Here is a 14,334-nt window from a genome sequence, read left to right on the forward strand (position 1 = left end):
AAAAAAAAAATCTGAGCACCCACCACCCCATTTATGAGAGCAAAACTTGAGAGTTGCACCTCTGGAGAAATTAGTTTCCCATAGGGACAGGGTGCTGGCACATCCCAGTGTCCCATCTGTGCCAGCCACAGCCAGTGGTTCCCCACAGTCTGCCCACAGAGCGAGTGGAAACTCCCGACCCGAGAAGGAGGCACAGCTGATCCTCCCTGGCACCGGGCCTGGGATGCTGAGCAGGTTCCCCCATGGTATCCCAGCTGCTGGATGGCAGCGCAGCCTAAAAACAACAGGCAAAGCCCACACAGCTCCAGCATTGCCTCCCTGGGTGCCCGGGGTCATTCCCTGCTTGCTGCAGCCAAGCACGTCCCTTCCTGGCTGTGCTATTCTGCTCCCTGCCCCTTCCTGGAGCCACCAGGCACCCAGATCCCTGCCCAGGCTGCGGCTCCCACGGTGCTCAGGGCTTTAAACCTGCAGCTCAGCAGAGCTCAGCCCTTCCCACAGGCTTTTCCAGAGCTGGGAAATGCAGAGGGCTTCACAGGGGATGATGCTAGACCACTGGGTGAGGAACTGGGACCTCCACCAAGGTGGAGGAAACCCTGGACAGAGGCTCTCCCTGCCCCAAGATGCTCCAGCTAATGGAGGAGCCAGCCAAGGCCTGCCAGAGCAGGAAGCAGATCCTCAGCCCTGGCATGGGCGAGGAACAGAGCTTCAATCTGACCCTGTGGCTCTGGGATGCGGCTCCCCAGGGCAGGGACCCAGCAGAGAACAGCACCTCCCTGATGTGGTTTATTCTGCAGATCAAGGGTTTTCCCATCACACCAGTACAGAGAGAGCACAGAAAGACACTGGTGCCAGTGAGACATGGCACAGAGCCCTGGCACAGCAGGGTCAGGGTGCCAGGTGATGCCGCTGGTGCTCCCCTGCCCCCTCTTCCCAGCCAGGCTCCAGGCCATCCAAGGTGGACAATGCCCGGTGCCCTTGCCAGTCCCTGCTGCCCTGTGAAGGACAGCACTGCCAGTGGGACCTGCCACACTCCTGGTAGCCTCCAGCCCAGCTCTGGGGCACAGCCACCCCTCACCTCTGGCTCTGCAGGAGCAGCTGTGATCAAAAACCTCACCACTCCAAGTGCAGGAACCCATCCCATCCTCCACTCCACGGACCTGATCCCACTTATCCCCTCTCCTGGAGGGAATGGCCGGATCCAGAGCACCTTCACATCCCTCAGCACCAGTGAAAACAGCTCCATGTGCTCAGCATCACTGCAGCCCAGTCTGAGCTCTGCACAGAGCCACTGGCCACACTGCTGGCAGAGAGCAGAGTCCCAGCCGGCGCGTGGGGAGGGACAGGAGCGTGGCTCTCAGAGCACAGACAGGTCATGGCAGGACTTGGAGCGGACTTTGAGGGCCACTTTGCTGCTGTTCCTGGCCACCAGCCTGTCGAGGAAGTGCCGGGCTCTGCTGGCGAGGCTCTCCTTGTGCTTCTGGCCGGGCGGGGGGTGCAGGTGGGACTTTTTGCCCCCTTGGCGGAGGCGGATCTGCCGCACCACCCCCTCGAAGAGCTCGTCCACATTGTGCTGCAGAGCCGCCGACGTCTCAATGAACTTGCAGTCAAAGACAGCAGCACAGGCCTGGCCCTCTGCAAGGGAAGGGCAGGGAGAGGGTACAGTCCTGCTGGCACCTCAGGTGCTGTGGGACAGGCACTGCCACATGCACGACAGCAGCTGCACGTCCAGGGACAAGGGGACAGATGCAGGGGAAGCAGCTGGGCACGGAGCCCCCTCAGGAGGTCTCCACCAGAGCCTTCACCCCCTACTCACCTTCCTCAGACACCTCCCGGCAGCGCACCAGGTCAGTTTTGTTCCCCACCAGGATGATGGGGATGTCCTCAGCCTGGCGTGCCCGGCGCAGGTGGATGCGCAGCTCCGAGGCGCTCTCGAAGCTGTCCCGGTCAGTGACAGAGTAAACGATGATGTAGGCATTCCCTATCTGCAGGCAGTGGCTGCGCCGCTGGCTCTCCTCATCCTGTCACCACACAGGGAACGAGATGTCACCAATCTGTGGCCATGACCACTTCCAGGGGACAGCAGAGCACCCTGGCACTGATGGGGCACGCCCCACCAGCCCCCACACTGTGGTGAATAGGTGTGTTACCCTATTAATTAAATGCAGATTAAACACTCTTGATTTTGAGGGGAGTGTTTGGGAGGTTTCCTCTCTATCAACAACAAACTGGAGCTGTGGGCTCAGCTTTGGTGGGGGGAGGTGAGGCTGAATCCCCTGGGAATGCCCTGGAACAGTGTGGTGGGTGCTGCACCCTGGCAGTGCTGGGCAGTGTGGGAATAAGCCATAGCCGAAAAAAATGGGCCATTGTCGGGGTGTCACAGTGCTGGGGCACCTCTGGGCAGTGCAGGTAAGTGCCAAACAGCTCAGTCCATGTGGGTGCTGCACCCCTGTCCACAGCTTGGCACTGACGCTGTTCCCACTCCCGGGTGGCACCTACAGGAATGCAGGGCCCTGGCAGGAAGGGAAGGAGGGAGGTGTTTGGAGGGAGGCAGTGACAGCAGCACTGGTATTTCTGCCCAGGAGATACCTCATGTTCTGGGCATGAGGAATGCCCCATGCCAGGCTCTTGGGTGCATTGTTCTGTCTGTTAAAGTGTTCTGGCTGGCAATACCGACTCGTGGATTTACCCAGTTGGATCTTTCAGCCCCATTCCCAAACATTTCCATGCATTTTGAAGTGGGTTATCATATAAGAACCCACACCAGTGAGAATATGGGGAGCACCCACCGGGAGGGTGGGCACAGAGCTGTGCAGAGATGTGACCCCAGCCTGTCTTGCCCAGTGTGTATCCTGTGCTCCAAGGTGGAGAGCCCCAGAAACGGACAGGGGGGGCCCAGGTTGCCCTTCAAAGCGCTCAGAGGCCCCAAGACAGCACTTGTGCCCATGCAATGTCCCCCGGGCACATCGTGGCTCGCCCAGCTCTCCCCAGCACCCAGCCCCGCCGTACCCGCTGCTCTGACTCCCAGGTGTCCAGCACCAGCAGCGTGGTCTCCTCGCCATCCACGGTCAGCCTGCGCTCGTACGCGACCCCTGCGGGACACCGGGAGGGAGAGCTCGGTCAAAGCCGCGCTTCCCAGCAGGGTCCGGGGCTCCTCCGCCTCGCACATGGCTTTGTCCCATCACGGGGCCACGGGATGCCCCGCAGGTGACCCTGCAGCAGATCCCCCCAGCAGACACCCACCTCCGTGCTGGTCCAGCGAGTCCCTCTCCTGGACGCCGGCGAAGAGGTTGACCAGGCTGGTCTTCCCCACGCCGGGGTCCCCCAGCAGCACCACTCGGTACCGGGGCTCCCTGAGCCTGGGGGAGCCCGCGGAGTCGGGGCACAGGCTGCCGCGGGGGGCCCTGCCGCCCGGCTCGGAGGCGGTGTGGCCGAGCTGGGGGTGAAAGGGCTCACTCCGCGAGGCGGCCCCGGAGCCCCCCGGCCGCGGGAGCGGGGTGCTGGCCCTCCGCCGCAGCGGGCTCCTGCTCCCGGGCTGCGTGTTCAGGGTCATCACCAGCACCGAGGGCAGGGGGGCTGTAGGGTGGGCGGGGGGTTGTCGCCCCGAAGGGCACCCGCGCCCGGCAGCCCCGACCGCGCCGCTGCCGCTCCTGGAGCCGCTCCGAGCCGATGGCAACGCGGGCACAACTTTCCCGCACCCCCGTCCGCTCCGGGCTTTAAGCCCCGGGAGGTGGAGCCCCTCGCCGCTCCGACCCCTCCCACGCCGGGCACATCCGCCCGCGCTGGCCTCGGTCCGGCCCGGCCGCCCTGTCCCGGTCCCCGAGGTCCCCTCGGGGCTTGCGGTGCCGGGGAACGGCGAATTCCCCCGGGAGCCGTGCCTCGGTCATGGGGAGAAGGGTTACATCGGGATGCTGCGGGATGCGCCTCCGCGGGCGGGGGCTCCACCACGCTCCGGGCCTGCGTGGAGCTGCATCAACCCGGTTCCCGGCCCTGGTCTCGCCACCCCAGGCTCAGTTCTGTCAAGGAAGGAGTGAGCCGAGCCCGGTCCGGTCCGGTCCTGCCCTGCCCAGGGGAAGATGTGCTTTTTCAGGACCTAGAAGCCCAGAGCCCGGCTGTGCAGCTCCGTCTTCAAGATGCAGTGATCGAGTACAAGGCTGGAGGTCTCCTGGCACAGGCAATAGCAGGAACTGTTTTGATTTGAACCTGTCTGTAGATCCTGCACACTGGCAGCACTGTCCAAAGTGTCCCAGTGTGGGCACTGTTCTGACCCTACACTGGGTCACCAGTCCACCCACACTGGGATATGTTGGCAGAGCCTCATGGCACCAGGGATGGTCCCAGGACATCCCTCATGATCAGAGCACAGCAACGGGGAGGGCAGGAGTGACAGTAACACCTTTATTGTGCCATAAAACCACATCTGCAAATGCCCAAGGTGCTGAGCAGGACTGGGGGGAAGATGGGCTGAAGGCAATGGAGTCAGCTTGGCACCTCATCCAAGCCTGGCTGCTCCAGGCTCTGGGCTGGCATCAGATGAGTGTCCCTCCTTGGTGGGAGTGCTTGGTACCCAGTACATACCTGAGAGAGAGGAGAGGTAGGAGGGGAAAGCACAGAGGGGAATGAGCCTCTGTGCTTTGGCTGTTTGGGTACAGGAGGAGCAGAAGCAGGAGCAGGTTGGCTGCTCAGATGGACTGTACTCAGAGGTGTCCCATTCCCCGTGTGGCAGTCCTGTCATCAGGGGGCACAATGTGGCTAGAGGGAAGCCTGCCTTGTGTCAGCTGTGCCACCCTCTCTATGTCCCCAGAGTCCTGCACTGGCTTTCAGTGGGGTCAGCCCAAATGCTTGTTCTGGGATCCAGGATCATGCAAGCAGCTAGGGGAAGAGAGAAATCCTTTTAAAGCAGGTGAGGGTAGTGCCCAGCTCCTGTTTAGTGTAAACCAGAGCCAAACCTGACCCCCAGTAAACCCAGCAGTATTTTCTCATGCCTCGTGGTCTGCCACAGTCACTGACCACTCTGCCAACCACCAAAATCGGTTCCAGCCCAAGCCCTGCTCCACCACCCTCAGACCACCCTCTGTAGGGCAGGCTCAGCTCTTGCCAGCCTTCCCAGAGCAGCAGAGCCAGACACAACTCCTGGGCCTCTGAGAGAGAGAAGGAATGAATCCAGCTGCTCTTATTGTCAACCCTGAAAGACAAACAGAAGCAGAGAAAGCCCGTTGGAGCAGCCAGGTACATCTGCTTTCTCGCAGCGGGGACAAGTGCAGCAAGCTGGGCTTGCTCAGAGCTGCCTCATCCATCTCCGTCTCAGCTGAGGACAAACTGTGCATCCAGAGTGTCCCAGCATAGGGCTCAGACCTACCAGCAAAATCCACCCAGGGCCTCTGGAAACAGGAGGATTTTTAAGGAGGGGAAGCTGAAATACAGATGGGAATGGATACAAGGGGGTCACAGCTCTTCTGGGCTCCACATGCCGCCAGTGACACGCAGGGACCCAGGGAGGGCCAGCACGAGCACTGTGCTCCTCTGCACCCTCACATTCCCAGGATGAGCAACTCGTGGCTGAATTTGCTCTTTCAAGACGCAAGTCCAGTGTCCGGAAGCAAAGGGTTAATTAGCAAAACGAAGGGCTGGTGATGTCGTGTGAAAAGTTGCCGGGAGGTCAGTGGGAAAGGGCTGAGGATGGTGGAGAGGGCTCTGGCACAGGCTCCCGCCTGTCAGGGCGGGTAAGCACCAAATGCCTGACTTGTGATGTTACAGAAACTTTCCACTTGCCCTTCCTGCTATTTTTAACTCTTCTCCCATCCACCCTCAGTAACCCCAGCCCCACCAGCTGCTGAGGCTAATTAATTCCCCTTTTTTATCATTTTTTTTTAAAACAGAAAAAAAATGAAATTCCACTAATCTATCACAACAGCCACTCGCCTCCTCCCTCCTGACATGTTCCAGGCTTTTCTCCTCCTTCAGCTTGTGCCTCCATAGCTACAGCCATACCTGTCTTGCAGCTAAAACCCAGATCCTGGTGCAGGAGATGCAGTCCCCCTTGACACCCACACCACTGCTACACTGCGGGGTGAGTGTCTGCCCAACAGGGCGAGATTTTCATGAAAAATAAGCCCTGTGTGCACCCGGGGGCAGGGGTTGGGGTACACCAGCAAGGAATGATGCCATGAGCAGACCCCCCCGAGCACAGGTTGCCGTGTGTCACAGGGCTCTCTCCCTCCTGGCAGGCTGGTGGGAAGATCATCCCCACAGAGCAAATGGGATTCATTCTCAGAAATGGAATTGTTTGACATTTATAAGATCAACACGGTGTCTTTAGCCGAGGATGGAAAGCAAAGGTAACATGACTGTATAGACTCATTTCACAGTGATGTGTGCAGCTAGCTTCCCAGATTATTTTCCATTGCTTTTTCTATTTCCTGGAGTTCTGCCCTCTCTGTGTCCAGCCGGTTCTGACAGCAGGTCTGCACCACTGCCTTCATCCTCTGCACAGGGAGAAATGCAATCACTGCTGATTCCTCAGAGCTGGGAAATGTCCCCTTGCACCAACCCTGACCTTACCCTCAGGCGCTGCTGCTTGCACTGGCAGCACGGAGGAATCTGTCACCGTGCCTGGTGCCATTCCACACAGGAGTGGCTCTGCGAAGCACAGTGGTGTTCCAGCAGCCAGCTGGAGCCAGGGGCAGTATGGAGGAATGAATTTAGTCGGCTGTGGCAGGGGTGATACCGCTGCTGGTCTATGGAAACCCCTCCCGGCTCGCTCTTTTGTCCATTTGGCAGTTTCTGTGCCTCCCGGGACACCCCTACATCCCACTGATCCTCACCACCCTCTGCCCTCCGGGGACGCCCGGGCCCCATCGCTCTCCGGGAACCCCTCTTCGCTGAGTCCTCTGGGGATGCCCCGTGTCCCCGTGATCCGAGCCCGTCCCCGCGGCGACAGCGGCCGGGCTCGGGGCCGGGCGGGGCCCGGGTTCCCGGGAACGGGCGGAAGGGACGCCCCCTGCCGGCTCCGCCCCAGCACCGCACCGGGACAGGATCACCGGGACGGGATCCACCGGGCGGGGTCTGCGTGTCCGGGATGGAGGCGGCTGTGACAGCCCGAGCAGCCCGGCGGGACTGGCCCCGAGCTGCTTGAGGGGAGGCCGGGACCGGGAGGGAGCAGAGGAACGGCTGTCGCGGGGAGCCCGGGTAGAGGCGGGCCCGGTGTACGGGACCAACGGGGATGGGCAGCCGCCTCCGACCCCGCAGAGCTGCTCGACGGCACGGGCGTTCCGCGTTAATGCGCACCCAGCCGGTCCTGCCGGCGCAGTAGCAGCGAACACCGGAGGTGTGTGGGAGCGGCCGAGCAGGTGCTCCGAGCCAGGGCCATGCGGGTGACCCGTGCCGGGCATGACCTCCGGCTATACCGGGCGGGAACGGCTCGGGGAAGCGCCGCCCGCAGGCAAAGCCGCGGTGGAGAACTGTGCGGTGTTCCCCGCGCAGCGCGGCTCCGGGACGGCGTGGGCAGCGCCCGGGGCTGCGGGCCGGGCCGGCAGGAGCGCAGGCCCCGGTGTCCCGGCTGGCTTCAATGTCGGGGCAGCCGGCAGGGTCGGGACAGGCCACAGTTCCCGCTCAGAGTGCAGGACGGGGACAGCTCGCGGTGCCCGGTGAGCCGCGGTGCCCGGTGAGCGGCGGTGCTCGGGCGGGTCGGGCGCGGCCCCGCGCCGTCCCCTGTCACCACAGCAACTGGCGGCGGCGGCGCAGCCAATGGGCGCGGCCCCCGGCGGGCCCGCGCGCGGCAGCGACAGCCAATGGGCGCGGCCCCCGGCGGGCAGCCCGCGGTCTCCGGGGCAACAGCGCCGCCGCCGCTGCCCCATTGGTGCCGCCCAGCGGAGGGGGCGGGGCCTGACCGGGAGGGGCGTGGCCCCACCCGCGGCACCGGGGAGCCGCGTGTCCGCCTCGTGGGCTGCGCGTTCCCCGCCCGGCGCTCCCGTCCCGGCCGGGGGCCGACCCACGGGGAGACACCGCTGGAAGGGGTGGCGGGGACGTGTTCACGAAGGCGTCGGTGTTGCCACAACGCGTGGCGCCGAGCGGTGCCAGCCCTAGTGAGCGGCCCGGGGACTGTTCCGGGCCGGGGCTCTGCCCGGATGACCGGGAGCAGTGGGTGTCCCGGGAGCCCGGTGGGGCAGCAGGGCAGGGTTCAAGCGCAGCATTCCGGGGTGATACTCGGTGTTCCGGCCGGTCACACCCATGCACAGGCTCCCGGCGAACCGCGAGGGGTGTGGGTGCTCCCGAGGGTGTGGATGTCAGGGTCACCGGGGACATCGGGGTGCCTAAACCGGGGGAGAAGCGGGTTACTGCCAGGAGCCGGAGTACAGAGAGGTACCGGCTACCGGAATGCTTGTCTGAAGGTACCGGGTGTCACCGTGGGTTCTGTGCTGCTCGGGTCGGGGTACTGGGGGCTGCCGGGTTGCTGTGGGGGCAGTATCGGGGATCGGTGTGCCCGGTTACCAGGGGGTAGCGGGGAGTGCCGTGTCTAGCGGGGGGGTACCGGGGAGTACCGGGGTACCGGGGCGTGCCGGGTAGCCGGGCGGTACCGGGGGTACCGGGGCGTGCCGCCCTGCCATTCTCTCCAGCAACCCCTCTCCGCGGGCGCCCATTGGCTGAGCGGGATCTGCCCCCCCGTCCTGCAGCCAATGGGCGGCGGGGGGCGGGGCCCTCCATTGACAGACCCGGCGCGGCGGTGTTTACCGGGGGCGGCGGGGGCGGGGCGGCCGTGTCTATAAGAGCGGCACCGGGGGGCGTGCGGCTCCCGGGCTGCCCGCACCGCCCCCGCACACCCCCGACCCGCACCTGGACCCGCCGCAACCACCCTACACCATTCCCGACCGAAGCATCTGCCGACTTAACCGGGTGGCATCACCGGGGCGGCGGGGAGAGGAGCAGCCCCGGGGCGGAGCCCTCACGGCGTGCAGCATCCCCGAGCCGCTACAGAGCATCCCGGAACATCCTCGAACCGGCGCCGAACATCCCCGGGTTGGTGTGGAGCATCCCCGAGACGGTACAGAGCATCCCGGAGCACCCTCAGACCGGTACCGAGCATCCTCGAGGTGCTACAGAGCATCCTCAGACCGGTACCGAGCATCCTCGAGGTGCTACAGAGCATTCCGGAGCATCCTCGGACCGGTGCAGAACATTCCGGGTCAGAACCGCTGCAGAGCATCTCCGAGCCGGAGACCACCGGGCCATCCCGGGGCCCTTCCGGAGCATCTCCGTGGCCGCCGCCCCGGCGGAGCCGGCCCCGCCGTGCGCCCCCGGGCCCCGTCGCGGCCGCCTGCGCCCCGCCCCGCCGCCGCCCGCTCCGCACAATGGGGGCGGCGCGGCGCGGCGCGTAGCGGCGGGCGGGGAGGCGGCGGCGGGCAGGGAGGCGACGGCGGGAGGGGAGGAGGAAGAGGCGGAGGCGGCGGCGGGATACCCGGCTCCGGGATGGTGCAGCGCGGCCCGCGGGGCCGGGGCGCGGAGGCTCGGCGGGAGCCGTGCGCCCCGCTGCCCGCCCGTGACACCGAGCCCGCCTGGTGCAAGACGCCGAGCGGGCACATCAAGCGGCCCATGAACGCCTTCATGGTGTGGTCCCAGCACGAGCGCCGCAAGATCATGGACCAGTGGCCCGACATGCACAACGCCGAGATCTCCAAGCGCCTGGGCCGGCGCTGGCAGCTCCTCCACGACTCCGAGAAGATCCCCTTTGTCAGGGAGGCCGAGCGCCTGCGCCTCAAGCACATGGCTGACTACCCCGACTACAAGTACCGGCCTCGGAAAAAGGGCAAAGTGGGCACCGGAGCAGCCCGCCCGCGGCTCCCAGTGAAGATCAAGCCCTCGGTGTTGGGCCGTGTCTCTGCCAGCCGCAGGCAGCCCGCCAAGCTGCCCGCCGGCCCCGACACCCCGCAGGAGCCCGCACCAGAGGTGCTCGCTGAGGACAGCCCTGTGGTGCCTGGCACGGCTGCCTGGCACTCGGCACCCGACGGGGAGCAGAGCCCCCAGGAGCCCCCTGCACCCCTGAGCCCTACCACACCCTGCCCGGAGCCAGGGAGATCCCCAGAGAGCGGGTCCCCCTCTCCCATGTCGGCTGGGTCCCCTCCCTCTTCCTTCAGCTCCTCTGACGAGGAGCTGGAGGAGGAGCTGCTGGGGATCATGCCCGGGCGGGCGCCTGCCAGTGCCACCTGTGGTGCCCTGGACTGGTCCGTCTTCGACAAGGACCACGACCTCTACTCGCGGGGAGGCTCCTCGCACTTCGAGTTCCCGGACTATTGCACGCCCGAGGTGACGGAGATGATAGCAGGGGACTGGCTCATGTCCAGCATCTCAGACTTGGTTTTTACCTACTGAGTCCCACGCTCTGCAGGTAACACTCATTTTTATTTTCACCCACAATCAGGTCATATCAAAAAACAACCCAGGAAAAAAAACAAACAAACCGAAACCAGCTGTTTACATGCAGGAATCAGGTATTTTGCCTTGAAGCTGCTGGAAGGCAGAGCCCCTGCTCCCCCCACCCCCTGGCACACACCCATTCTCCATCCGTCTGTCTGTCCGGCTCTCGCCTTGTGCCCGCAGGACGCATGGCCGCCCGCTGCGGTTACTTGCCCGTGAAATGCATCTCATCGGGTTTTCATTGTCACACCCGGCCGCTTTCCCCCACGGCCCCGGCGCTGACAGCCATGGCTGCTCCCGGCCGCTCCCATCTGTGCCAGCACCGTGTGCCCTGCCGCTCTCCAGGAAGCAGGAGCATCCACGCCACCCCAGCTCTCGGTGCCCGCCCCACCTTCCCCATCCCTCGGAGAATGGCTGATTCCGTTTGGTTTTTGACTGCATTGAACGCATGGCTTCAATTTTCTCCTCTTCCTCTTTGCAGCCCTTGGGGAGGGATGCCGAGCCATGCCAAACTGTCCCTTCCCAACTCCCTGTTTTGTGAGGGGTCCCTGGTTTGGGGGTTCAGTGTCCCACAGCAGCGACTCCTTCCCTGTGGCGTGTGCTCCCCGCCACTCGCTTTGGGAAGAGTGAAGTTGCACACACGTGACGAGCACGTGGGCGCGGGAGGCTGTGTTGTTTCTCTCGCCAGGCAGTTGTGCAGGGAAAGCTGTGCCACCGAGGGAGCCCCTGTCCGGAGTCACCCCAAAACTGTATGGGGACCAGCCCTTCACTAAGCAGCCAGCCCTCATTTTAACCTTGGAGCCTGTGCCCGTGCAGGACCTGCTGTGGGCTGGCTGACCTTGGCCGGCAGAGCCGGGTGTCACTGTGCCCAGACGGGTGTCCCTGTGCCCAGCCGTGGCACCTGGTGCTGCCGGGATGGCAGGGAGCAGCATGGAGGGGCAGGGTGGCAGCGAAGGGCAGCTGTGGGAAATCTGCCTTAAGCAACCACCCAAACTGGTCCAAGGGCAGCTGCAGCCAGTGCTGGTGGGTGTGTGGGGTGTGGGTGATGCTCTGCCACAGGGCTCCTCCACACAGCACCCCGCTCGGCTCCGCTGCCGGCCACGCCAAGAGCAGGGAGATGCTGGCAGGGAAGATGCTGCTGCAGCGGCTCCTCCAGCTGGGATTTTCCTTGCTTTTCCTAATGGCTCCTTCCTGCGACAGCCGCCTCCTCCCACTGCCGGGAGCACGTGGCTGCAGTGCTGGCTCGGCAGCTGCCGCAGGCTGTGCTTGGGGGGGCAGGGGCTGCGCTCTGGTACAGCTGTGCTGGGTGGGGACCCCACACATCCCTGGGGACGTGGTCATGGGTTGGGCTCGGCAGCAACCGCTGCTTGAAGCAGCCCCTGCAGTCCCCCACGACCTCGATTCCCCAGGGACTCTGGATTTGTGGGGGCCCCTCGGATCCTTCCCTGCCAGTGGGGTGCTGGCAGCAGCAGAGCACCCGCTGCTTGGGGCTCTGCCTCCCTGTTTTGGGGCTGCCGGTTTCCCCCAGTCACAGGCTACCCCGTGCCTGCCCCTTGCTGTCAGGCTGGACTGAGCCGTGACCAGGGGAAGGACATCCCTCCCTCCCATGTGCTGGCATCCCCTGAGGGTGCCTCGGAGTAGGTGCCTGGCCCTGCTGCTGGAGCTGCTGGTGGCCCTGGCTCAGCCGTGGGGATGGGCACTGCAGCGCAGGGAGAGGTGTGTCCCTGGGCCCTTTGCAGGGATGCTTGATGTCCCCCAGCCCAGACCCTGGGGACCCCTCGAGGCCCCCCGCGATGGTCAACCATCAGCAGTGTAGATGTGTCGGTGTGTAGCGGTAGCTGTGCGTGTGTGTTGGCATTAGCCACGGTGTTTCGGTACCCCCGTGCGGGTGCCAGCCTGCGGAGCCAGGCGGGCATCACGCATCAGACACGTGTTCCCTGGATAGAGCGCGTCCTCTTCTCTGCGTCCCCTCCCTCCCCGGCCGTCCCCCACCGGATCCAGTCCCGCCCCCAAAGGTGGAAAAGCCAAATAAGCGCCGGGACAGCCGTGATTCTGGCAGCCTGCTCCCGCCTCACCGCCGCCTCGGGGGGATTTTGCCTTCCCACCCCCTGGGCAGCCCCGCTCCAGGAGCATCTGAAGCCGCCTCCCATGTGTGAGCCGGGTTTGGGGTTCCCGTGGGGTCCGGCGGCCCCAGAGCTCTCTAACACGCACGGATCTCACCCAGCACCTCGGTGCCTTCTTGGGGTGCACAGCCACCCCGTGCTGTGGCCAGGGCTTCTCAGGGAGGGCGCTGAGGCTGACAGTCACCTGCCCTCCATCCCTGTCCATGGGGAAGCCAAAGCCCCCAGGTACCAGCAAGGCCTGAGGCCCACACTGAGGGTCTCGCATCACACGTGTGCTTTGCTGACCCTGCAGCTTAGGGCTCAGCTTCCGTTCCTAGGGGGGACACGGGTCCCAGTGGTCCCCTACGTGCTGTGCATCACCCTCGAGCCAGGGTGATCCCTCCACAGACTGTCAGGCGAAATATTTCCTCAGGAGCAGGTTCTGGGTCACTGCCAGAACCGGAGCCAGTGCCGGGGTCTCCTGCCCTGGCCGCAAGCACAACATCATCCGCTTTGTCCCCGTCCTCACCCCTGTCCCCCTCCTCGAGTCTCGCCGGGTGTATTTGTCAGGGAGAACCGTCGTGGACAGTGGTGGATTTTCTGTGCCGTGTGGTTGTAGTGCTTAGAGACCCCCCCCAGCGTGCGGCCCCTCCCGCTGCGCCCCCGCTGCCCGGTGCTGGCTGGCGTGCGTGTGCGAGCGTGTGTGCGTGCGCGTGCGACATCCCGTCATCACTCCAGACAAAGCGAATAATAATAATAATAATAATAGTAATAATAGTAATAATAAATAATAAAAATAAACCAAACCTCTCTCAGGAAGCAGCTGCCCTGGCGGCGGCCGAGTGGGCCGGGGGTACCCGGAGCTGGCGGGGCCCCGGCGCAGCCTGCGGACGGGCGCCAGCGCTCGGGGTCACCTTTGTAGTGTTGTGTTAGTGAAGGGTCCCTGTGTCTGTTATCTTGGAGAAACAGGATTTTAGCCGAGGGGCAGTGACGACCCCATCTGGGTCCGTCTTGGGGGTGTGACATGGCTGGCCCCTGCTCTGCAGAACCTCGGCTAACAATGATCCTGACTGTTGTGATTATGGAATAAAGTGTGTTGGTCTGCTCTCCAAGGCTCTGGCTCCTTCTGTGCTGCCTCACTCCTCCCAGGGGAATTTGGGCTATGTGAGGTCTCCAGGGAGATGTGGGATTCCCAATGGCCAGCATCCAGCTCCAAGGCATATCAGTTCCCGCCCTGAGCCCCGGTTCCTACGGGCTCTCCTGCCGGGGGCAGGTTCACCCTCATCCATCAGTGTGGGCTGGGCGTCCCTGGGAGCAGTGTGAGCATGTGCACGTATGTGCTGTGCACATGCAGCCCCTCGCCCCACCCGAGTGTGTGTGTGGGCAATCCCGGCGCCGCCCCCGACTCCGTTCAGCCAGGGGAGGGGACCGAGGGTAAGAGGGAACTGGAGAGGGAGGGAACCGGGGGTGCTAATCCAGACCCACAGGGGGGGCCACGGGGTCACGCGCCACTTGCATCACACGCAGACCCCCGCCCCCAGTCTCACCGCAGCTGTTGCCACGGCAACAAGAGGAGCCCAGAGCATCCTCGGGTACTGCCAGCCCCTCCTGCTGCCCTGGCGCTGCTGGGAACCGGGCTGTCCCCAAGGGAGGGAGAAGTGCAGGGGTTGCCCATGCCACGGTGGCCCCCCAAGTCTGCAGGCTGCCCCCAGCACCGCCCGGGGCTGGGCGGTACCACGGGGGCAGCAACGTTCCAGTGTGGTGTCACTGCAGCCCCCGGCAATGGGATTCCTCTCTGCACAGGGGCACTGCTGGGAGCAGGGAG

At 64.2% G+C, this 14,334-nt stretch overlaps 2 protein-coding genes across 2 annotated transcripts; one reads left to right on the top strand and one right to left on the bottom strand.

Annotated features, from left to right (window-relative positions):
• Positions 1–769: 769 nt before the first annotated feature.
• Positions 770–7,223, bottom strand: REM1 (RRAD and GEM like GTPase 1). The gene is made up of 4 exons (XM_077187513.1): positions 3,241–7,223; positions 3,007–3,089; positions 1,814–2,018; positions 770–1,632 (listed from the first exon to the last, which is right to left on the bottom strand). The coding sequence occupies exons 1-4, from the start codon at positions 3,548–3,550 to the stop codon at positions 1,355–1,357; spliced, it is 876 nt and encodes a 291-aa protein (XP_077043628.1). The 5' UTR covers positions 3,551–7,223; the 3' UTR covers positions 770–1,354.
• A 1,520-nt stretch (positions 7,224–8,743) lies between these two features.
• Positions 8,744–13,616, top strand: SOX12 (SRY-box transcription factor 12). The gene is made up of 2 exons (XM_077187512.1): positions 8,744–9,086; positions 9,129–13,616. Exon 2 carries the CDS (start codon positions 9,463–9,465, stop codon positions 10,360–10,362), a length of 900 nt encoding a protein of 299 aa, XP_077043627.1. The 5' UTR covers positions 8,744–9,086; positions 9,129–9,462; the 3' UTR covers positions 10,363–13,616.
• The last annotated feature ends 718 nt before the right edge of the window (positions 13,617–14,334 follow it).

Source organism: Agelaius phoeniceus, chromosome 17, assembly GCF_051311805.1.
Source record: "Agelaius phoeniceus isolate bAgePho1 chromosome 17, bAgePho1.hap1, whole genome shotgun sequence".
In the NCBI taxonomy this organism is placed as follows: Eukaryota; Metazoa; Chordata; class Aves; order Passeriformes; family Icteridae; genus Agelaius; species Agelaius phoeniceus.